Source organism: Sminthopsis crassicaudata, chromosome 2 (assembly GCF_048593235.1).
Source record: "Sminthopsis crassicaudata isolate SCR6 chromosome 2, ASM4859323v1, whole genome shotgun sequence".
NCBI lineage: Eukaryota > Metazoa > Chordata > Mammalia > Dasyuromorphia > Dasyuridae > Sminthopsis > Sminthopsis crassicaudata.
The window spans coordinates 552,347,731-552,372,068 of record NC_133618.1 but is presented as its reverse complement, the minus strand read 5'-3'; the positions used below and the strand labels follow the sequence as shown (position 1 = coordinate 552,372,068).

General features: G+C 33.4%; 1 protein-coding gene across 1 annotated transcript in view; it reads right to left on the bottom strand.

Annotated features, from left to right (window-relative positions):
• The window catches only part of ADAMTS17 (ADAM metallopeptidase with thrombospondin type 1 motif 17), a 451,660-nt gene that overhangs the window by 13,925 nt on the left and 413,397 nt on the right, over positions 1-24,338 (bottom strand). The window contains 2 exon segments of the mRNA XM_074295031.1: positions 11,089-11,241; positions 22,837-23,041. Of these exon segments, the coding sequence (XP_074151132.1) occupies positions 11,089-11,241; positions 22,837-23,041 (358 nt within the window).

Genomic DNA, 24,338 nt, shown 5'->3' with positions numbered 1-24,338 from the left:
TTCAGGGCCAGTCCTCTATCCTTGCGCCACCTAGCTGCCCCATCTTTTCAATTTTTTAATGTGCGTACAAAATTCTCTTTTATTCTTGTTTGATCTGCATTCTTCTTCTTATGATCTGCATTATTTGAGGGCATATCCTTCACTGATAACATTACAGATCCAGTTGAGTTTTTATTTTTTATAAACTTGGTCTTCCTGTCATGCTTAGATTGAGAGTACAGCGGACATTCATGGAGTTTTATTTCTAATATTGATTGGTACAGAAGTTTAACATGCTCCATTTTCCTAACCTATATTGAGGCATCCTAGGTGGTCTCTGTTTCTGAAGCTCATAATATTGGTACTGGTCTTAGTGTAGACACCCATTTAGCTTTAGTTTTGTTTACTGTGTCTCAGGACTTTTGAACTCAAGAAATTCCCAACTTTTTCCCACCCCAATAGTCTAGCATTTGAGTATTTTCTTAATATTTTAACATAGGGAAAGAACATCAAATTGCAGTGTTGGTTACTAACGGATTTCCAACATCTAAGGTGTATTTTGCAAATTCTAATGAGGTAAAACTTCATTAAAGAAAGTTTGTTTGATATATCAACAATAATGCTTAATATACAAGAGGAAATCCTATGTCAAAATACTTGACATAGCCTCAAACCATGTCTTTTGAAAAGAAAGAAAATTTATGAACTGATAAGATCCTACCTTTACCTACAGGAGAGAATATGCTTAGTTTTATTATTCATGCATCATTGCAAGAACATCAGGAGAAGATTTCAATTTTCTTGCCCAGGTGTGCTGACTTTCTGTAAAATTCAGGACACAGGAAAAGCCCTAGGGTGGATTTTAAATTAAAGCTTATGTGAAAACACAGATTCCCTACTGGAATAGGAAATTATCAATGGATAACATGAAACATAGGATTCAATGTGGCCTTTATAACAAATTTCCCTGTTTCAAAGTTCCTGGTCTTGTATAATGGCATAGAGTGAGGAATTATAGAAGAATGCTTTCTGGTGGGTAGGACAGGGAAGAAGATTGGAAGTAGGAAAATGTGTGTGGGTTTTTTTTTTTCATCTTTGCTATTTTGACTGACTTCAGGTCACTAATTACATAAAAATATGATCAGAAAGCTACAACTAATTTTAAAAATTTGATGTGACAGTTTTGCTTCAAGGTTAGCAGTCTAGTGATAAAGTATGGAAATAATCAATAGGTGACCTGCTGTTTTGGTTGGTGTATGTTCCACGTGAATGCTTTCTGCATTGAGTTCTTGTTACAAGTTTTTTTGTTGTTGTTGTTTTTTATTTTGCTAAATTCTAACAGAACTCCTCCATTGTAGCTCTTCAGGACAGCTCTACTTTGTGGATTGCTTGAGTGTTTTTGGAACTTTCTAGAATATGTTTGTATATTCTTAACTTACTTTTATTCTTTGTACATACAAAACCAACATATCTTGTTGGGAAAATGTAGTTAACCACTTATTCTGGCTAAATAATATCTAGCTACTCTTTTTATCATTTGCCTTTCATTCAGTTGGTTCAAAAAAAAGGTCAAAATCAAGGCACACTTAGATAAGATTGAACTCTCCAGTAGTTGTCAAATCATGTATTTTATGTAAGCCAAACTCCTTGTGAATGCAATGGCAAATATTATTTCTAATCAGTGTAAAGTGTGAGTGATGAAAAGTATCAAAGAGAATGGGAACTAAGCAAAACGGAATTTTCCTTAAAATTGTGAGCTCCTTGAGAGCCGAGACTACAATTTCCCTCTTTTTGAATAAACAGTGCTTAACACAGTGCCTGGCATTTATTATCTGAGTTTTACTTTAAGGATTTTCTTTGCTGTCCCACACATGGTACAAAAACTCAGAAATGCCCATCCAGCCTAGAGCATCTGCATTGGGAGTAAGACAGAATCCATATATTCACAACCAAAGGTTGCTCTCTCACATTTGGCTCTGTTGAACAAATGTAGTTGCAAATGTTGAAGTTGTATATGTGTGGGGGCTTTGTATGAATGATCCTCTGATTTTAAAACTGAAGACTGACTAATCTGAGCATTTTGGTACTAGCAATGATGTGGGGATTTACAAAGTCTTATCTCTGTAAGATTCAATTGCTTTTTGAATCATTAATAGGGAAGAATGAGACTCCTGACTTCTGATAGGATCTAATTAGCCTACAGCATCTTTGTTAAATTCTTTTCCAGGTTTCCAAAGTCCAAGAAAGCAGACTTATAAAAACATATCTAGTCTTGTTTCAAGCCAGTTTTTATCCACAGGCATATTTTCAAATGAATTTTACAAATATGTAATGTCTCCATGAGTCTCATTTTACTGAGAGTAAAATGGAAATAGTAAAAAATTATAGAAACTGGTCATGCATGTATAAGTCTCAATATCTCAAGTACACAATCTCTTTTTCTCTTTTCAAACACCTACAACTGTACTTTAAAAATAAATATTTCATGAATTGAATAAGTCAAAGATGGAATTTCTAATATACTTTGTTGGAGAATGGTAATCAGCCTAAGAGTATCTCTTATCTAAGAAATAAGAGGATTTATGAAATTGTAGTTTTTACTGCAGGGATAGGTGGAGAAAGCAAAATCACTAAAAGCAAAAAGTTCAGAATGAAAAAAGGAGATACAAATCTCCTTTTGTATTTGCTGTTAAGACAATTTAACAAAATATTTGTCATAAAGACTTGGCAAAATCAAAAAGGGACAGTTTCAGGGGAAACTGGAAAGACCTCTATGAACTGATGTAGAGTGAATTGAACAGAACTAGAACATCCAAATACTACAGTATAATAAAAACCTTTGAAAATCTTTAGAACTCTCATCAATTCAATGAGAGTTCACAATTCCAAAGGAACCATTGATGTCAAGGAGGTGATGGACTTAAAATGTAGAATGAGGTTATGACCAATGAGGGGGTTTGCTTTGCTTGACTATGTATATTGTGGTTTGGTTTTGTGTTTTTATTTATTTTACTTTATTTTCTTGGTTGTTGTTCATTTGGCTTAGGGGAATGGGTGGGAGAGAAAATATTTGCTTATTAATTGGAAAAAAATGATAAAATAAAATTAAAAAATAAATAACTGGGAGATGTTATGGCAGGGAAAACTTGGCTTAGGAAGATTAAAAAAGACACCTGTTCATTTTGCCTTACCACTGGGCAAGGCTGTTACTCACATGTCAATAGTAACCTGATATAGGCACTAAAAAAATCCATATGCTATATATGCTACCCTAAGGTATATAAATAATTTCTAGGACATAAAATCACTAGGATCCTGATGAGAAAGGAGCCCTGTCTATTTCTGAATGATAAACCTCTATATCCTCTTCATCTCAAAAACCCCTTGAAATCATCCCATAGACTGTGACAATGAGCTGGCCCTTCTTACCAAGATCAGTTCTTCTACATTTGCCCTAGGTCACACTTTTCTATTTTCTTCAGCAGACTCCAACTTATATTTTCCTTCCTCCTCATTCTTTCCCTAACTTCACTTTATTGTATAACCACAAAAAGATAATGGAAAAGCACTAACTCCTGGCTTTGTCACTAATTTTCTTAGTGAATATTGGAAAAATCAATTAATCTCAATATGCCTCAGTCTCCTCAGCTGTAAAATGATGTTCTTAAAGACTTTTCCAGCCTTAAACTGATGACTTCAAGCTCATCACTGTAAATACTAACTTAAAACCTATTAAAATAGATCTTAAAATGCCAAAAAGGCTAGAAAATGCCATAACTTTAGGCCTTATCCAATAAGATTCTATTTCATCTAAATACATGAATATATATGTGTATAGATATATATATGTTTATATGTATGTCTGTATATATATATATATATATGTTTATATGTATGTCTGTATATATATATATATGTTTATATGTATGTCTGTATATATATATATATATGTTTATATGTATGTCTGTATATATATATATGTTTATATGTATGTCTGTATATATATATATATGAAATTTTGTGTAGTTATTTTCAATTGTATCCAACTGTTTGTGATACCAAGGATACTGACATGTTTTGTTATTTCCTTCTCTAGCTTATTATACAGAAAAGGAGCTGAGGCAATCAGGATACAGTGACTTGCCCAGGGTAACATAATCTAATAAATGTCTGAGGTCAAATTTGAACTCAGGAAAATAAATCTTCCTGCCTCTGTATCTGGCACTCTGCATTACCATTCAGCTGCTCATAAACTAGAAATAGAGTAGCAAAAAAAGAGGAATCATTAAGGCATTTAAAAAAAATTCAGAGAAGAGAACCAAATGAAGGCCAGAAAGAAATATGAACAAGATAGTTGTGAAAGCTATAAGTTGAATTTTTATTTAAAAGCAAGCTGTAGGTAATATACCTAAAGTTTCATGTACAATCTTGTGTTTCTATTATCTCATGTGCATACAAATGTTCATTTTATTTGGTGTTTTTGAGTTTAGAATAAAAATATGCTCTGAGACAGTTGGCAGCATCACAGAAATAGAAGATATAAGATTAAAACCACCTAAAGAAACTGAGCAGTTATTTCCTTTTTTTATCATTTGAAAATAAAGAACAAATAAATTCAGTAGCTTATGGGATTTTCTGAGATAAAGTCTAGCACTGAAATAAGAAATAATAGTTCCCCAAGGAGTCATGACTGACCTAAAGATTATGAATCCTAAAGAATGGAAGATATGGAGAACAACAGGGAAGTAAGGGACAACAAATGAAAGCAAATAGATTAGATTGGGCATATGATGCTTTGGATCATATGATTATGGCATCAATATTCCCAGTTTTGTTCCCTGCCAGGTCATCAAGTCATCATACACATTAGAAGTGCTGCCTGATGGAAATTCTACCTGGTAATAATAATTCCCAAATTTGGAGGAACTTCAAATGTAACTAAATAAAAAGGATTTGGAATCATTACATCAGAAGTTAAAGCATTTGGGTTATTTGGAAGCAAAAGGGGCTCCTTTGGACCCTAGGAGTATTGTCTAGTAATATCAATAATTAGTCAAGATTTGTGTGCGAATGAGGAATTCATTGATTCAATCTTATCTCTCTTAAAATAATGACCTTAATCAGGAATACCATCTATCATTGAATCTACTACTCAATTGTTAAAACTACATGTGAAAAAAGTCTGAAATCATTTTAAGAGTGAAAACTATTGGATGGAATGAAGTGATGCTATGCAGAAAGTATATTGGTATTGGCTGATGATACTCAATTATGCCTTGTGGGTTTGACATAAAATAACAATTCAGTTCAGAACTGGAGCATTCCAATTTTTGGCCAGCCTAGTGGTGGAAACAATTGCAGCCAAGCCCCTGAAAAGGAATTATTTGTGGGTGGAGGAGGAGGTGAAGAAAGAGCTTCTGACCTCCTCCCATGCCCAACAAACCCCTTGAGTATAACATAATGTCATGAATTTTGAAAGGTTGGATGATTTTGGACTTCCCATGGATGTTCTAGCAATGTCCTTGGTGTTGTAGTGGCTCCCTTGGGAGCCAAAGAAAGACAGCTTTAGGAAAAAGACATACCTAAGGAAAACTATATTAGGGTCCCACAAAAGGAACTTCCAAGACCTGTAAATTACATTTTTTTGCCCCAAGAGCTGTATGTAAGTTTGATACCATTTTTTCCTGTACTTTGTGTGTATTTGTGGAAGTACACACTTCGGTTGGAGGTGGGGTTGTTTTGTATCAACTGTTTATACTCTACTAACTTAGTAAATACCATTTCTCAAAGCTAATGGTCTGGCTAGCTAATTGATATCAATTGATAATCAAATGGGGAGCACGTTGTTTGATGTTTTCGAACTTAATTCTATCACCTCACCTAATTCTATCACAAGAGAATTAACTTGCCACTTTTTGTGGTCCCAACCTACCAATGTGAATGTGGGTTGGGAGAGTGAGCTTCAGAACCTGTATTATATTTGAGTTTTACAACAACTGGACAACAAAAATAATCAGGAAAATGCAAAAGAAGGGATAGGTATTAAGTTAAGTGCTTGGGCACATAATTGATCTCTTAAATTTTAGAAGTCATCAATTTCTAATTTTTATTATAAGATGTAGATTCATTGTTATTGATATGTCTCTATCTGAAAGGAATTACAGGACATAGAACATGGTTGGGACTTAATTAACATTTGTTGAATAAATGAATAAAGAAGTGGACAAATTTTGCAAAGTCTCCTTAGATTAAAATGAGCACAGCATTTTCTAGGAACCAGGAAGTGGACTTTCTTCTTTTCATTACAAGGAAGGTAGTGGTTCTTATCTTGGAGCATTATTTTTTTAAAATTCATTTCATATTAATTCTAATCCCTCCAGAGTAATTTGTTTTCAATTAAAAAGCCTTACTACCTCAAGAGGTGATTAACAATTATTGGTTTTGTATACAAAACATTTCAGCGTCTGACCCTGACAAAGTGTTTAAACAGAAAATTAGACATTTTTCCCCTTCCAGCTTAAGTGTCCTGTTGGGATGAACACCTGAATCTACTATTTCATAGGCTAAGAAAATGATTGGGAAGAATTTGGCAATAGCTGATGCTCATGGAGGACAGGTGGCTGTAGATAATTTTTCATGATCAGTAAAGACACACTTGGCAGCCCACATGTGGCCAGAACTTTATATCTTGGCCAAGTCATTTTTTTCTTGATAGGGCTTTGCTTCAGCCATGTAGGAGGACTTTATCAAGTGTCTGAAACTCAAAGTAGGATGATCCAGCTGTGATTTGGGCATGTTTTTTCCACTTCTAACAATTTTCTTTTTTCTATAAGGAAAATATATATCATCTTCATGTTGGGCTAAATTCTGAGTATCCCAGGCTAAAAACAGTTCTTCAGAATCTTTCATAATATAACAAGTGAAAACTGTGAAAATAATTGAATTTGGCATTAACATCTTCCCTCTTCTGGAAATCCTTTTATTTTTCCATAAAATATTATGGGGCTCAATGAAATAGATTGCTTGGATAAAGGAAGTTAGATTATCATGTTCTTCATTCATTAGATAAAGCAATATACCCTTAGAATTCTTTGTCCTTTTAGTTTTCCCTTGGTTAACTGGGATTTACAATGTGAAGGAAGGGTTTTTCTAATTCCCACCCCCCCTTAACCAGCTAGTGCTTTCTTCTCTGAGATTACTTTCTATCTTCTTTCTCTCACTCTATGTGTGTGTATTCTAGTCATTTACATATGGTCTTTCCCATTAGAATATAAGTTCCTTGAGGGCAGGGAATGTCTTTGCCTTTCTTTTTTTTAATTTCAGCATAGAAAGCACTTAATAAATGCCATTTGAATGAGTAATAATAACACAAATGACATTTTCATACTTTGCATTTATTGGTGGTCATTTTTAAAATACATCATTACAATCTGTAATGAAATACTCCAGTAAAACATTTTCTAGTATGAGGCTGTTTCTGAGATTCTGATAGTCACTGAGATATGTATGAGTGAGATGATCAGCAGCTAAGCTTTCCCAATTATTATGTAAGCTCCTGAAGGCAAGGATTTTTATTGCCTTTCTTTGCATTCCTCATAGTTAGCACAGAATCTGGCACACAGCATATGTTTAATCAATGCTTATAGATTTGATTAGAGCCTTTTCAAGTTCAGGGACCCGTAGCTTTCTTAAAAGGAAATGGTGGTAGTCTATTGATGCAAGAAATTTAATTGATGTAGCTGCTATTAATTTATAACTACTTATATTCCACATTTGCTTTGAGTAGAATCAGGCTTCTTATTTCATCGATGTATCTATAGATGTTGATATATATATATGTATGTGTATATATATATGTATATATATATATATATATATACAGAACTTATATATAATATATTTAACATTTATGTATATGCATAGAAATTGAATTCATTTATATCTACTTATTCTATTACCTTATCAATACACCTGACAATTCAAGTTTGTTTGGGGTTTTTTGCAACAACCTTGACATTCTTTTCCTTCTCTTGATGCTCTTCTCTTTTGTCTACGTGGGAACTAGGGTAACCTTTGGTCCCATGGCCACTGACCTGGCTGTAGGGGTTGTAGTAGCAGAGGATGTTGGCCAGACATGATGACACTTATTTCTTTCCATGTCTACTACCACCAAAAGCAGAGGAAGTTAAAGTCAAACTTGGGCTTATGTCATTAGCTGGCCATCAATGTTACATATATTTGAAGTATTGCATAACTATATATATATATATATATATATATATATATTTCTTTGGTCAACTTACTGGTCAACTTAGAATCCTATTGGGAAATATTCAGCATTGAACATTTATAACAGGTAAATTGACTTTTCTTTCTTATGCCCAATCAGTACATGCTGTTCTATTAAAATTCATACTTGGAAAATAGTATGATTCAAAAAGACGTTATTTCACCCATTAGGTTTGTTTTGGCCATATCTCTGGGAAGTGCAGTCATGTAATGACCATTTCTTTAAAAAATTCTATGATATAAATTCTTGGCTCTAAATAAATATATACATACTTCATGTGGGCGTCTCCTAATGCATTTTCTTACATTAGTATCACCAGCTTTAGAAACATTTTGCTAGCTAAGGAAAGATAATCACAAATTATTTTTTACTAATTAAAATCTGAATGGGTGATGAAAATGCCTATTTTAGCTAGATTGTAATCAGTGACGATGATAACTTTAGCTGAGTTTGGCAAAGTTGTATTATGGGTCCATGTCAGGTTGGTTGGGAGTACGTGGTGAGTTCCTTGGGTACAAGAAAGACATTTCACTTTTGTTTATAGATTGGCACAGCTCTACTGATAAGATTCAACAAATTTGGATAAGAATATCCTTACAAATGTTAGTCTTTTCTGCCATTACAAAGTCAACAGGATAAAAGGTTATATAGTATGAGTTTTCAGTCATTTTTTTCAGTCCTGTCTGACCTTTTGTGACCCTCTTTGCTTTGTCTTCTTTGGGGGGGGGGGAGAATTCTGAAGTGGTTAACCATTTCCTTCTCTAGCTCATTTTACAGATAAGGAAACTGAGACAAACATGGTTAAAGGGTGTTCCCAGGGTCATATAGCCAGTATGATTTAGAGTGGTAATAATACTTGTATTTTCCTACACATCTCTACCAGCTGACATTTTGTTCGCCACTGAAATAGACAATTCTGATTGCATCAGCTGGAAATGTTTTCTCCTTCATCTTAGTTTATATTACACTGATATGTGGTATAAATGGGGAAAAAACCCACTGGTTTGTATTTAGAGGATTTGGATTTCAGTATTGGCTCTGCTACTAAATGACTGTAGAGTCATATTGGGAAATTTTCCCCCCCCATTTTGACCCTCAGTTTTCTCATTTTGTAAATGAGGGATCTAAGATAGATCATCTCTAAGGCTCCTTCCAGTTATAATTTCTGTTATATGATCTATTTATTATATTCTAACTTATATATCTTCCCTTTTCCCTCACATTAGAATATAAATCTTGTGAGTGGGCAAAAGTTATCATTCATCATACTTTTTTATAGATGAGCAAAATGAAGCTCAGAAAATTGTCACGGAGCAAGTAGTAGGATTAAGACTAGAACCATTTTCTTCTAGCTCAATGTTCCTTTTATATCACTTTGCCTGTTACATGGTAAGAATGTCTGTTGTTCATAAAATATATTTTTCTTGAGAGAGATCTAAGAATGAAGTTTTTGTTCCCAAGTAATATGTTAAAATCTCAACTATTATTAATATTAAAATTGAAGTTATTTTTGTAATTAAGTACATGCTAAATTTCATTTAAATCATAAATATGTCTTAACTAAAAAAGCTTTTTTCTTCATATTTGTTTTCCAGTGGGTTAGGATTGTTTTGATCAGAATTATGACTGCTGCAATAATCAGTGAAATGAATTGCTATTGGGATGAATTTTGTTTAATTAGTGCAGTGTTAAATAAAAGCTACATTTTAATAAGGATGAACAAAACAAGCAGAAAATGAAAATCTTTTTATGTTGAATAAAATTTAAGTAAAAGGTGTCAATATGTTTTGGGCATTTAGATTTTGACAAGGGTGAAATAAAAGTAATTAAATAGGCCTAATCTTATGAAATTATGGACACAGTTACTAAACTGAGAAATCTTAAGAAATTCAGAAAAGATTTTATCTTAACTGAGACAAACCCTTTTTTTTTTTTTTTTTTTTCCTTACTGCATAGTTTTCAACACACAAAGCACTTTTTACTCTCCCTTTCCTGCAACAAAGGATGATACTGTTGGCATTCTGGCAGCAACTAAACAAATCCATTCTCATTCTGTGACTTCTGATTTTGGTAAAACTAACCACAACACTGGGCTGTTCTTACAGCCTGTGCATGCTTTCCTCTAGATTTTTTGCTACGAATTAATGTCATTTCTGATAACAAAGATGATGAAATCCCTTTTTTCCCCACAGAGGTTTAGGACTGTTGTCTTGGAAAGAGAAAGGGTTATATCTCTCCTATTTTCTAATAGCATTTCTTCCCTCCCCATAACTCTACTCTGATCATCACAACTTCAATTACTCCCTTCCCTCTCTCCATTTTCTTGGCATTGACCTATAGTGTTCTAAGCAGCAAATAGGTTTGATTCATGTCCTACAGATTTCCTTACATGTCTACCTCAGCCAATTTTCACACACATTTATTAGCCTCTTGTGATGGCTTAGAAATTTAAGCCCACCTCTGTATATATCATGGCTTATAGCCGGTATTGTACATGGGATGGCCAAATTGGCATTCTCAAATATCCAGCTTCATGTTTTGGGTTGTATTAAGTTTCCTTTCTAATTCACATAAAGCAGTGAAATTCTTCTAGGGCGACTCACATGATGTTGTTAGACAGAGCTCTGTGGGAGAGGCAGGAACACACTAAAGCGGTGGTAGGGTCAAGAGCAGGTGCTAAGTTTGGAAAGAAATGCATTTTACTGGGTTGATGGAATTGCTTCATGGAATTAGGGACCCATTAAGTAAGCTGAGTTCTTGACCTCCAATTCCCCCATGCGCCTGGAGAAGGATTGGATTGCAAACATGGTTTCTGTTACCTTAGACCAGTCCCCTGTTTTCCATTCATAGCAGCCTGTGTAATCTTCACATTCTTCCTCTGCTTTTGGCCTTGTGGTTCGATCGCATTTCCCTTGAGAGTTGGTGCATGTCACTGTTCTTCTTTGTGTTCCTATTCCGCAGTCAGCAGAACACTGCAAAATACCATTTGGATATCACCATTACCTCCTATGTTTTCTCTGCAATAACCCAGCAAGTCAACTCTCAGTTGTTCAAGGATAGACTGTAAAATATATCTATATATTATACATAAAATATATATTTATTATAAGGGATATATTTTACAGTCTATACATTATCCTTTTTCTTTAACATTTATTTCCTGATTTATTCAGCTCAGACATTTCACTGCAAAAAATGAAAACAGATTCAATTCAAACTATTTAGTTCTGATGCTTTATACCATGGAGAAAGGCTCTATTGAAAGAAGAGAATATATCTAATAAGGGAAAAATTTGTTTATAAATTAGCTGAGTCTTTATTTTTTTTCCCTTACCATGGAGACTTAAGCAGAGGAAACATGAAGAATATGAATATTTGAGAATTTAAGATAATTCTAAATCTCCTTTACTCTTTGTTTTAGTAATGGGAAGACAAAATGGTTGATTTAAACTTTTCTTTCTTTTATTTCTTGGTATAAGAATTAACAATGAAATGGCTCAGGGTACCAGGCACCAGGTACTAGAGAGAAACACAACATGCTAACAGTGTATAAATTCGTCCAGAATCCTAGTGCTATATTGTCTTAGGACTGAAAAGAATTTCTAGGAATCATCTAATCCATTTTTATACCCTCTTTGTAGGACTTCATTAATTTTATCTTATGTAATTACCATGTTTAAAGGTAATCAATATGTCAGAAAAATAAGAAACATTAGGAGAGCTATAGGCACTAGTTAGTTATTATTTCCCTTATTAATTCAGCTAAGTTGAGATCTATCATATTAAACAGAATTGAGATCAGAACAATCAAGATATTTATTCTCTGAGGAAACTGAAGTGATTAAGTGATGCTTGGATCTTAGAATTGGAAGAAGCCTTCCAAAACTCAAATGAAATCTTTTTGGTAGATGGCTATCCAACATTTATTTGAATACTGATAATAAAGAATTCATCAATTAGTAAGGCAGTCCCATTACATTGTTGAATAATTCTAATTGTGCTAAAGCTGTTCTTTATATTGAATAAATGTCACCTCTAATCAGTGGTTATAGTTTTACTCTCTGGAGTAGTATATGAAAACCCTCATCCATATGAAAGGTCTTTATGCTTCCACTAAGTTTCTCTTTTCTGGGTAAAAAGTTCCCTATTTCCTTAACTGTTCCTCATTTCTTTTCTCAGCAGATATTTTTTGCGTGCCTTTACATCTCTCATATGATCTGATTTTTCAGATTTATAACTATCCCCTCTTCTTTGGAAACTGCAGTTTTATATTTGGAAGACTACTTGTCTATATTCTCTTGATAAGTTTCCTAATCATGTTACCTCAGCAAAGACACATTACTTTAGGAATTCTAAGCTAGTATCCCTTGAGAAAATATACCATTTTAGAGAATACCAACAGTTCAGCACCAGATATATTTTTTCAGTCCCAGATGATTTCTAAAGAGTTGATGGAAGCCGAAGAGAGACCACATGACGCAGTGTTATAAAACTATTTTCAATAAGATGGAATCCAGCATAAAGTGGGCCCATTTTGGACTTTTTATAAATTAGTCATTGAAATAACAAAATTATCACTATTGGGTGGTGGTTTTAACATGAATCCCAAAGACAGCATTACAATGAAGTTCCAGGATAAACTTTTTCTCTTTAGTATATTGTTCACTCATGGGTTTATAGGGGTGTTTCTTAACCAAGAGATTAAGTTGGAGTGGAATTTGAATGAACCATAAATTATCAGGTTATGAGATTTAACACTTCTAGTGTCAAGTTCTAGACAGAAAATAGCAAAAGAAAAACTGACAGAGTAATACTCAATAACAAGCAAAGATTTGCTATGATGTCTTTGAGCCTGCTGTCAGAAAGCACTCCATTACAGTGGGGGGTAGGGAGGGACAAGAATGATACCAGGATGAGATATGATATATTAGTTGGACAAGATTCTGCTTGCTTGTTTCACTACCTTAAAAATAGTACCCAGACAGTTCTGACCTGGTAACCTTGTTAAGAACATGACTGACAAATGTTTATGAGTTGGCAAGCAAACAGAGATGCTTTTAAATACCTAACAGGAAACATGGTCTAGCAAAACTGGGAAGATTTCCATTTGATTTGCTGTGTGTTGATGATTATGGTGACCTCCTTAAGGAAGTCATGCCTCTGTAATTGAGAGAAACATATAACTCCTGGATATGATGGACCAGATTGCCTTTATGGGTCACAAGGCTAGATTCTTTCATATTGGCTTTCGTAGCAAATCTTAGCAAATCTTGGAGCATTTGGGTGGAATTCTTTCATACTACCCAAAATTCCATCAGGTAATACGGAAGATTTTTATGTGCTATATTAGTTCAGGATGAAACTAATACTGAATTTTCTTACATTTTTCTATTCTTGATCAACTTATTCAAAAGTACTGGGAACTCTAATATTTATTTTCCTGAACTATGTTGAAAAACATCTATATAGGGAGTGGGGTCAAAACGATGGATTAGAAACAGGAACTCAGCTGAATTCTCCCATATACCTCTCCAAACAACTTTAAATTACCTCCTCAAATCATATTTGGGACTATAATGCCAGCAAGAAACCTTGGAGGTGGATGTAGCAACAGCACTGAGATTTTCCAGCCCACAAATGGTAAAGGGCTACAAACAACTGGTCAGAAAGAGATTACACTGGATTGTCACTGGGTTCAGGATCCTGTTTTCTTTGGCTGTCTGAACATCTAGTGTTTGTGTCTGCTCACAGAGGAACAGGGAACCAGGTTTCAGTTCTAACACAAAGAGGAGCACTGATGCTCATGGCTGCGCTAGAGCAGGACTTGCAAGATCAAGAACAGTGCTAGCTCTTGTGACTAAAGGGAGCAAGATCTCTACATGGGCAAAGACCCAGAGCACAGACCAGGGGAGCAATGGTAGATCATACTGCCTTGGAAGCACAGAAAACTTATAGATCCCTGAAATAGTTCTAAAACAACTGAATGAAAAACCTGAAGCTTGGAAACAGTTCCCTCTCCACAGTCAGAGATTTATCCAACTTAGATGGAATAACACACACTCATTTGGGTACAGAAATCTATCTTTATAAAGAAAAAGGAGAGGAAAGTGATATGAGAAGGGGGCCATACTGATAGAAGGAAGGTACTGATATGGAAGGCAGTGGTCAGAAGTGAAAGACTTTTGAGGAAGGAAAAAGGTAAAAGAGAGAAGAATAAATCAGGAAAAAATAAAATGGAGGGAAAATATAGTAATCAAAGCTGTTAATATGAATAAGATAAACTTACCCATAAAACAGAAGTGGATAGCAGAATGGATTAAAAAAATAAAAAATATGTTGTTTATAAGAAATACATTTGAAACAGAGAGACGCAGTTAAAAATAATAGGTTGGAGCAGAACCTATTTTACTATAACAGATAAAAACAGAAAAAAAAAACTTCATAGCAATCATGATCTCAGATAAAAATTAAAGTACAAATAGACTTAATTAAAAGAGATAAGAAAAGAAACTACATTTTGCTAAAAGGTAACATAGACGATGAAATATCAATAATAAACATATAGGCACCAAATGACAAAGGATATACATTCTTAAAGGAAGAGTTAAATGAATTACTGAAGGAAATAGACAATAAAACTATATTAGTGAAAGTATACTTTTCCCTTTCAGAAGATAAATCTAACCATACAATAAGAAAGTAAATAAAACCATGAATAGAATTTTAGAAAAGTTAGATATGAAAGAGCTCTGGAGTAAATTGGACTAGAATAGAAAAGAGTATAACTTTTTCTTGAGTTGTACATGACATCTCACAAAAATTAACTATATATTAGACTATTAAAAATCTCACAAAGGAAAAAAAGAACTATTAAATTAATCCCTTTTAGACTATAATGCATTAAAATTACTTTCAATAAAGGTCCATGAAAGCATAGATTAAAAATTGATTGTAAACTAATAGATTCCTAAATAATGAGTAGGCCAAAGAGCAAATCATAAAAACAATCAATTTCATTAAAGAGAATAAGACGACAAATCAGAATTCATCGGATGTAGCAAAGCACTACTTAGGAGAAATTTTATTTCTCTTAATGAGTACATCAATTAAAAAGGGAGAGAGACCAGATCGATAAATTAGGCAACTTAAAAAATTTAAAGTTTCTAATTAAACAATAAAAATGGAAATCCTGAAGCTCAAAGGATAGATTAATAAAATTCAAAATTAAGAAAATCATTGAACTAGTCAATAAAACTAGGATCTAGTTTTATGAGGAAAAACCCTAATAAAATATATAAACCTTGGATTAATTTGATTTAAAGAAGAAAATCAAATTACTCATATCAAAAATAAAAAGGTGGAATGCACTTCGAGTGAAGAGGAAATTAAAGCAATTATTAGAAGTTATTTTACTAAATCAGTAAAACAATGATCTAAGTGAAATAGATGAATATTTACAAAAATATAAAATTGCGGGGATTAATAGAAGAGGAAATAGGTTACTTAAGTTACTCTATCTTAGAAAAAGAAATTAAATAAGCCATAAATGAAAGCCCTATGAAAAACCTCTCAGGATGGATTTACAATGAATACTCCCAAATTTAAGGAAGAATTAATCCCAATACTATGTAAATTATTTGGGAAAAAGGACAAAGAAGTCCTGCCATATAACTTTTAAAACACCAATAACATATGGATACCTGAACCAGGAAGAGCAAAAACAAAGAAGAAAACTATAGCCCAATTTCTCCAATCCATAATAATGCAAAAATTTTAAATAAAATACTAATAAGGCTATTATACAGCAATATATCACAAAGAACATACACTTTGAACAGGTGGACTTTATACCAGAAATTCAAGGTTATAGTGACAATTCTAACTAAATTAATTTATATATTCATTGCCATACTCAAATTTTGTTTTATAGAGCTAGAAAAAATAATAATAAAATTCATCTGGAAAAACAAAAATTCAAGAATATCAAGGGAATTTTAAAAACCATGAAGGGGGCTGTAGCCTAACAATACAAGAATTCAAACAATATTACAAAGCTGTAATCATCAAAACAATACTGGCTAAGAAATAGTGTGATGGATGAATCAGTGGAATATATTAGATACATAAGACACAGTAATAAATGACATAAATAATCTAGTGTTTGATAAACGCAAAGACACAAGCTTTTTTAGTAAGAACTCACAATCTGACAAAATTTTTTGGGAAAACTGGAAAACAATTTGGCAGAAACTTAGACCAAATCACATTGTATACCAAGATGAAGTCAAAATGGATACATGATCAGGCACAAAGGGTGATTTAAGCAAATTGGAAAAGCATGGAAAATTTTACCTATCACATCTAAGGATAAAGTAAAAGTGTATGACCTAACAAGAAATAGCAATATTGGATGTAAAATGAATAACTTTGATTAGATTATAGTTTTTTCTATATTAAAAAGATTCTGTACAAACAAAACCAATAGAGCCACTGTTGTAAACTAATCCGACCATTCTGGAGAGCAATTTGGAACCATACTTAAAGCACCATAGAACTGTGCATATCCATCAAACCAGCAATATTATCACGGGATCCATATCTCAAAGATTGATGGGAAAGAAAACAGGAACTATATGTACAAAATTATTTATAACAGCTCTTTTTGTGGTGCCAAAAATTGGAAATTTAGGGGATATCCAACAATTAGGGAATGACTAAAGAAGTTATAGCATATAATTATGGTAAATACTATTGTGGTATAAGAAATCATGAGCAGGAGGCTTTCCTAAGAACATAGGAAGACTTATATGAACTGATGCAATGTGAAGTGAGAACATTGTACACAGTAAGAGCAATATTGTAAGGATGCTTAATTATGAATGATTTAGCTATTCTTAGCAATACAATGATACAAAATTTTAAAGAACTTATGAAAAATGCTATCTACCTCCAGAGAAGGAACTGATAAAGTCTGATTGCAGAACAAAGTGTACTTCTTTTAAAATTTTTGTTTTTAATTTACTTTTAGTCTGTTTTCTTTTGCAGCAAGATTAACTATGGAAATGTTTTATATGACTACACATATAGCATTCATATCAAATTACTTACCTTTTCGAAGGGAGAGAATTTGGAACTCAAAATTTAAAAATGATCAAAATTTTTCATGTAATTGAGGAAAAAAGAAAATATATAAGACTTATGTATTTACTAAAACATTTAGTTGAAGGTAGGCTTCAGCTTTATAGAACAATTCCATAGGAAATAGGAGTTTTTTTGTAATATAAGTTTTAACTGCAGACTTGAGTTTTTAAAAAATATATATTTTATTTTCTGGTGAAATCATCTTCTGCCTCTGTTTTGAAAGCCACTTCTTTCTTCTGACTAAATTAATCAATGGACATTTATATGCCATACACCTGAGATAGTTGATGGGCTACAAAATTAAAGTAAAACAGTTGTTTTCTTTTGAGGAGATTATATTCTACTAGATGGGGCTATGGAAACAACATCTATAAGTCTGTCTTCTTCAAATTGTGTGAATGCATTGTTTTATTGGGTAAGACACAAGCAGTGAGGGATAAAAAGTTTATGTGGAAGTCCTTTAAAGAGAGTTTTGAAGGAAAAAAGAAATTTTAAGAAGCATGGAGGAGATTAGGGATAAATCTGGGTTTTAGTTATACCTACTGAAAGGGCAGAGAGGCAGGAGATGCCATTTGGAACATGTATAAAGACAGCAACTCATCCATAGAACACAGAAAAGGGAGAACTATTTTATTATAAGGGGCAGTTAGGTTAGCATGGCTTTAAAAGAGAAACAAAGGTATTTATATTTGATTCTTAAGGGTGATAGCATTTCTTTAGAATTCATTAAATAGGTAGGGACATAAGCAGATCTTTACTGTAAGAAACATGAATTGGAGTGGGGTGAGTCATGAGGCAAGGAGATCAATTAAGAGGCTGTTATAGTTCAAGATATAATGAAGATCTGGATTATGGTGGTGGCCACTAGGAGCTGCCGTGGATGTAAAAATGACAAGACTTAGCAACTGACTGGATATGTGAGGAAAATAGAGTAGAAACTATAAAATAATCATAAAAAAACCTGAATGTTAAGAGAGATTAGTTGTGCAAAGAATAGAAATAAAAATAGGGAAGTTTGATATATAAGGGGGAGGGGGAAGAAGTGTTTTGAGAGTAGAGGACAGGATAGACTTAAACTGGTTAAATACGGGGTGAAGATGAAGAATTCAGAGAAAGGTGATGTACAGAAAAAGGGAGAATACTGAGGAATTAGAGGTACTGGTGAAGATGAAAAAGTTTGAGAAGAGTTAAGATAGGGAGAAGCAGATTGATGTGATAGGGAGTTACAGTGTTGATTAAAGATGACTCATTCTGATTCCAGCATATTTTCTGCAATAAGCTAAGATGCTGGTAAAGCCAAACTCTGTATCTGACATCAGGTGTGTGTTTGATTTGATGTGTGTGCCAGTGTTAAAAAGACCACAGAATGAAAATTACTAGTTCTCCCTAGACTTAGTAAAAGAAGGTATAATCAAAAAGTATGAGTAGGGAGGAGAATCTTAGACCAAGCTATATTCAATAAATCCCTACTCTGACATTTATGGGCTGTGTGATTGTGAACAGTTTTTCAGCTATGAAATGAAGGTACTTGCATAATCACCCTCCCTGGGCTATGAGGAAAGAGCTTTGTGAACTTTTAAAGTGCTATGTAACCATGAGCTTTTTATTAAGTAAAAAATACCATAAAGAGGCACTCAGAAGGCTTCTTGTGATAGGCCATCACCCAGGTTCTTTATAAAGAAAAACACTATGACTATTTTCCCTCTGTTTTCTTATATACTATGAGAGGAATTACTGTCTCTTTTTTCTTTGTTTATTTCTTGTACTGACTTGGGTAAAGAAAGATTAGGGAAGTTAAGTAGAAAGAAAACTAAGTACCATCAGCTTATACCTAATAAAGAAAACAACCCTTACAGTCAATAGGAGAGAGTTAAAGCCACTGGCTGCAAAAGGATTTTGTATACCTTGTAAAGTAGAAATCTGGTTTTTGATCAGAAGTTAAGGGGGAATTGGAAAAAAGCATTCCAAACAAACCAGGATTAGAGCATGAGTGAAATAAACATTAGTGAGAGGCATCAAGTTGTACTTAAATGATTACACAACTGTAATTGTGAATATTTTTCAAATGTTGCATTCTTTATGTTTTTTTATTTTTAGCATTTTTATGAACAATTAGATTCTGTTAAAAAAACAAAAACATGAGTAGACTATATTTGAACCACAGACAATTACAGTGCTACTACTTTGCTGATTATGCCATAGCTTATATTTCAGAATATCTAGGTGGATTTTGAATTTGCAGAACTAAATAAATGTTTTACATCATTCCTTTTCTTAAAATATCATGATGAGTTACTTTCAACTTAAAAGGAAATTGGGGGATATATTCATTGCAATAGAGTAAGAATTTTGCACAGTGGAAAAGTTTTGCTTTAGTCTCAAACTCATCTATTGAATAATCAGAAAAGGGTCACCTTTTGCAAATTCTTTTCTGTCCTTTCGTTCATTAAAAATGGGCTGAGTACTTTTTTTTTTTTTATCCAAAATAATTCCAACTGTTTGGCAAAAAAAAAGGAACTTTAAAAATATTTTCCACACTGAAGACTGTCTTGGATTTAGCTTTTTTGAAAAAAAAAAAAAAAAAAAAGTACTTTTGATGAGGGAGTAGAGTTTGCACTTTATTCAACTATTTTTTTGTTTTGTAGCCAAAAAATCAAAATCATTAATGTAAAGTGTGGCTTTTGAATAAAATACAACCAATGATAAAATGGTATTTCCAGAATCAGTATTCACGGTTTAAACTTAAGACTTAATTGATCTCTTTCCAGGCCTTTTTTTTTTTTTTAATAGCCATACAATTTGTAGTTCTGACTTACACACTGAGAAGCTAACCCTCCTAACATCAACTTGCTTCAATATAAAAACAGTGCCATAGGACATAAGAAAAATCTTCTAAACCAATTTTCTCAGAGTGATTTTATACAAGAGTTTATATATATAAATCAGGAATTAAATATCAACTCTCTTAAAGGATCAAACCTCTTTGCAGTTCAAAAGGAATCTCAAATGTTTGAGCTACAAGGACCTTAAAGAATACTTCTTCAGAGTTTTTAAAATTCTTTTTGTGTCATGAATTCAGCAAACTGATGAAATCTCTTAGAATAATGTCTTTAAATGTTTAAAACAAAATATCTTAAGTTCACAACAGAAAGCAATTATATTAAAATCCAAGTCCATAGGCTCCTTTCCCCCACCAGGTCAAGAGTTTTTATTTCATTTCAATATTCTCATTTTATAGATGAGGAAGACTTAGCCTCAAAGAGATTAACATAATTTGCCCAAGGTACTTGAAACTGGACTAAAATTCCAACATTTAAACTTCCAGGTTATTTCTTTTCTCATCAGGCAACAAACACTTTATTTTATTAAACTATTTATTAAACACTTAATATTTCTCAAGCATGGTGCTAACCATTGGAGGAGATAATAAACAATTTATGTAGCACAATATAGAATATAATTACTGTATAATAACATGACAGCTAACACCATGGGCCCCAGATTATTTCAAGTATTAAACTCTTGAGAACATTAATAATGTTAAAGGAAGAGAAGCATGAAGAATTAAGTAGTTTTGAAATAATAAAGCCATTTCTTTTAATATTATTGGACAGATCCTTAACATTCTGGCTACATTTATTGAGTTTCCAGAAGGTACTTGGTATATAATTTTAGGTTCTTGAATTTCTTTCTTGAGGTCACTCCTCTCTATTAGAATTAGATAATATTCTTGGGTTGGTTACCAATCATCTTTTGTGATAATACCTTTCATGTGTTTTGTACCACAAGAATGAGAGATGTCCCTTACCTAGGCCATAGAAATTTTATAAAACCTATGAAATGCTTTGTAATCTTTAGAAAGTAATAACAATACAGAATATTTTTTACTTTGATAGAGTGATGTCAGATTTTAAATTATTGTCAAGAAGGATGAAACTTGAGAAAAGTTTAAGTTGAAGTGACATAATTTTCAGCATTTAGGACTTGCTTGAGATTCTTTACACAATGGCTTGTTTCTAAAACCTTTTGTTTTAAGTCTGTATTAGCAACAAGCCTATAAAAATTGTCTATAGAGTTAAAGATTCTCTTCCAATGACAAAGGAGTAATTATTCATTCAATCTTGAAAATCTCTAATTTGTTAGTTCTATGTATGACACAGGGGCAGCGAGGTAGCATGGTGGATAGAGTGCCAGGCCTGGAGTTGGGAAAGACCTGAGTTCAAGTCTGGTCTTAGATATGTGCTAGTTGTGTGATCCTGGGTAAGTAACTAAACTTTGTTTGTCTTAGTTTCCTCTTTTCTTAAAAGAGCTGGAAAAGGAAATGGCAAAATCATTCTAGTATCTTTGCCAAGAAAACCCTAAATAAAGTTACTAAGACTTGGACACAATTGAAATGACTGATCAACAACAACATGCCTGAGATGTAAAGAACAAGAGATAATAGAGGGTGATGAGATTTATATTTTGGATAAAGATTAGAATGCTAAATAGCTAAGACTCCACTCTGTTCAGATCTATTACCCAATAATAATAGCTTCTTATTTTCAAAATACATGGAAAGATAGTTTTCAACATTCATCCTTGCAAAACTTTGTTACAAATTTTTCTCCCTTCCTTTCTCCCACCCTCTTACCCCAGACAGAAAGTAATCCAGTATGTTAGACATGTTTTCACATTTATCATGCTGCATAAAAAAATGAGGTCAAAAAGGAAAAGAGTGAGGCAGGGAAAAAAAGCAAGCAAACGACAACAAAAGAAGTTAAAATGCTATGTTGTGATCCACATTTAGTTCCCACAGTTCTCTCTCTGAGTGTAGATTGTTCTCTCCATCACACGTCTATTGGAATTAGCCTGAATTGATAAAAAGAGATCCATCACAGCTGATGATCACATAGTCTTGTAATTGCTGTGTACATTGATTTCCTGGTTCTGCTAACTTCACTTAGCCTCAGTTCATATAAGTCTCTCCAGGCTTTTCTGGAATCATCCTGCTTATGGTTTCTTATAGAACAATAATATCCATAACATTCATATATTATAATAGCCATTCTCCAACTGATGGGCTTCCACTCAGTTTCTAGTTCCTTGCCACTTCAAGGGCTGCTACAAACATTTTTGCACATGTGGGTCCTTTTCCCCTTTTTATGATCTCTTTAAGATCAGATCCAGACTGCCACATCAAAGGCTTTGCACAATTTGATAGCCTTTTGGACATAGTTTTAAAATTGTTCTCCAGAATGGTTGGATCAGTTCACAATTACACCAACTATGTATTAATGTCCCAGTTTTCCCTCATCCCCTCCAACATTTATCATTATCTTTTCCTGTCATCTTATATTGCCCAATTTTTAATTCAATCAGAATATTGTGCTTACCAGACAAAACTTGTTAGGTTTGTTAATTTAATTAAAGTGTCAAATACCTACCCTTGACCACTCTGATGCCTCCCAGATAGAAAGGCAGTCACGTCCTTCACAACTTTGAACTGTTGTTGGTTTGTGGCTGAGGCAATAAAGATCACGGGTGTTAACATAGGTACCATTCTGCAACTGATAAACGCAAGTCACCTCCCGGTGCTGAATTCCCTTCTCACAAGTTGCTGAGCAGGGACTCCAGTGCCCTGTCATCCACCTGCACAGAGAAAAAGACAAATGGGAGGGATTGTGGATTACAAAGTTTGCTCTGGGGTACTTCCATATACTATTGAAAGCAGCATGGGGAAATGGATATAGTAAATGCAGATTGACTCTAATGTTTTCTCTAGATACAGCCCTTGGTGAGGTTGAATTAATCAGGTCTTTAGAATTTTATGAATTTGCTTACTTTCCTAACATTTCCTTGAACAAAATTTTGGCCCTATCTCATAACTTCTGGGAGACCTGGAGGGATGGAAGTAGAAGCAACTTGGTGAGGCAAATGCCCTGAATTTTATCACTTTATAGATCTATAAATGACCTTATAGGCCATCTAGTCCAGAGCTCCTGACTAATGCAGGAATCCTTGTCATAATTTCTTGACAGATAACTACCGATGGGGAGCTCCTTCAGTTTGCAAGGTGGCCCATTTGCTTTTTTGATATCTCTAACTTTAATCACAGTTTTATTTAAATTGAGGCAAATTTTTATCTCTTATAACTTTCTTCTATTTCTATCTTAGATCAATTGGGATACGAAATAAACTTACCATTGACTAATTTAGGGAATGCATGCATGAGGGTATTTCCTCTATCAATAATATAGATTGTTATTTTCAAATGACTTGATCATGGGCACATAGTCGGTAGGTACCACAGGGTGAATTTAAATCTAGGACTTCCTAGCTTTGAGGATGCCACATTGTCTTTCCTTTGATTCAGTACAATAAAAAATGTACTCTCTGCTTCATGCGACAGCCTCAGACATTAGATGCTTTCCCTTTTGTTCTCTATTCTTCAGTATTGCTCACAGTTCCTTTGACTGAAGATCCCAAAATCTGAATCAGAAGGGATCTCAGAGGCCTTTTAGTCAAATTCATTCCCACAGAGAGATAATCTTCACAATATCCCGAAAAAGTGGTTCTCTCTTTGTTTGAAGACTTGGGAGTCCAAGAAATTCAGCTTACTCTTAGATAGCTCTAAATGTCAGCAAATTCATAAGTACCACTCTGCAATTTCTCCCCATCACTCCTTGTTTGGTCCTGTTCCAAATAGAAATATCTAATGCCATATTATAAACCTTCAAATATTTGATCACTATGAAATTAATAATTTAATTGCCAGAAATCATTATGTACCTCTTCACCCTAGTAGATTTTAAAAAAGTCTTTTCTCTAGGCTAAGCATTTAAGTATCTTCAACTAAATCTTGGGAGGCATAGTGTCAAGGTTCTTCATCTTTCATCCTTCTCAGAATGGTCTTCAACTTATCAATATCCTTGCTTTAAACAAATGG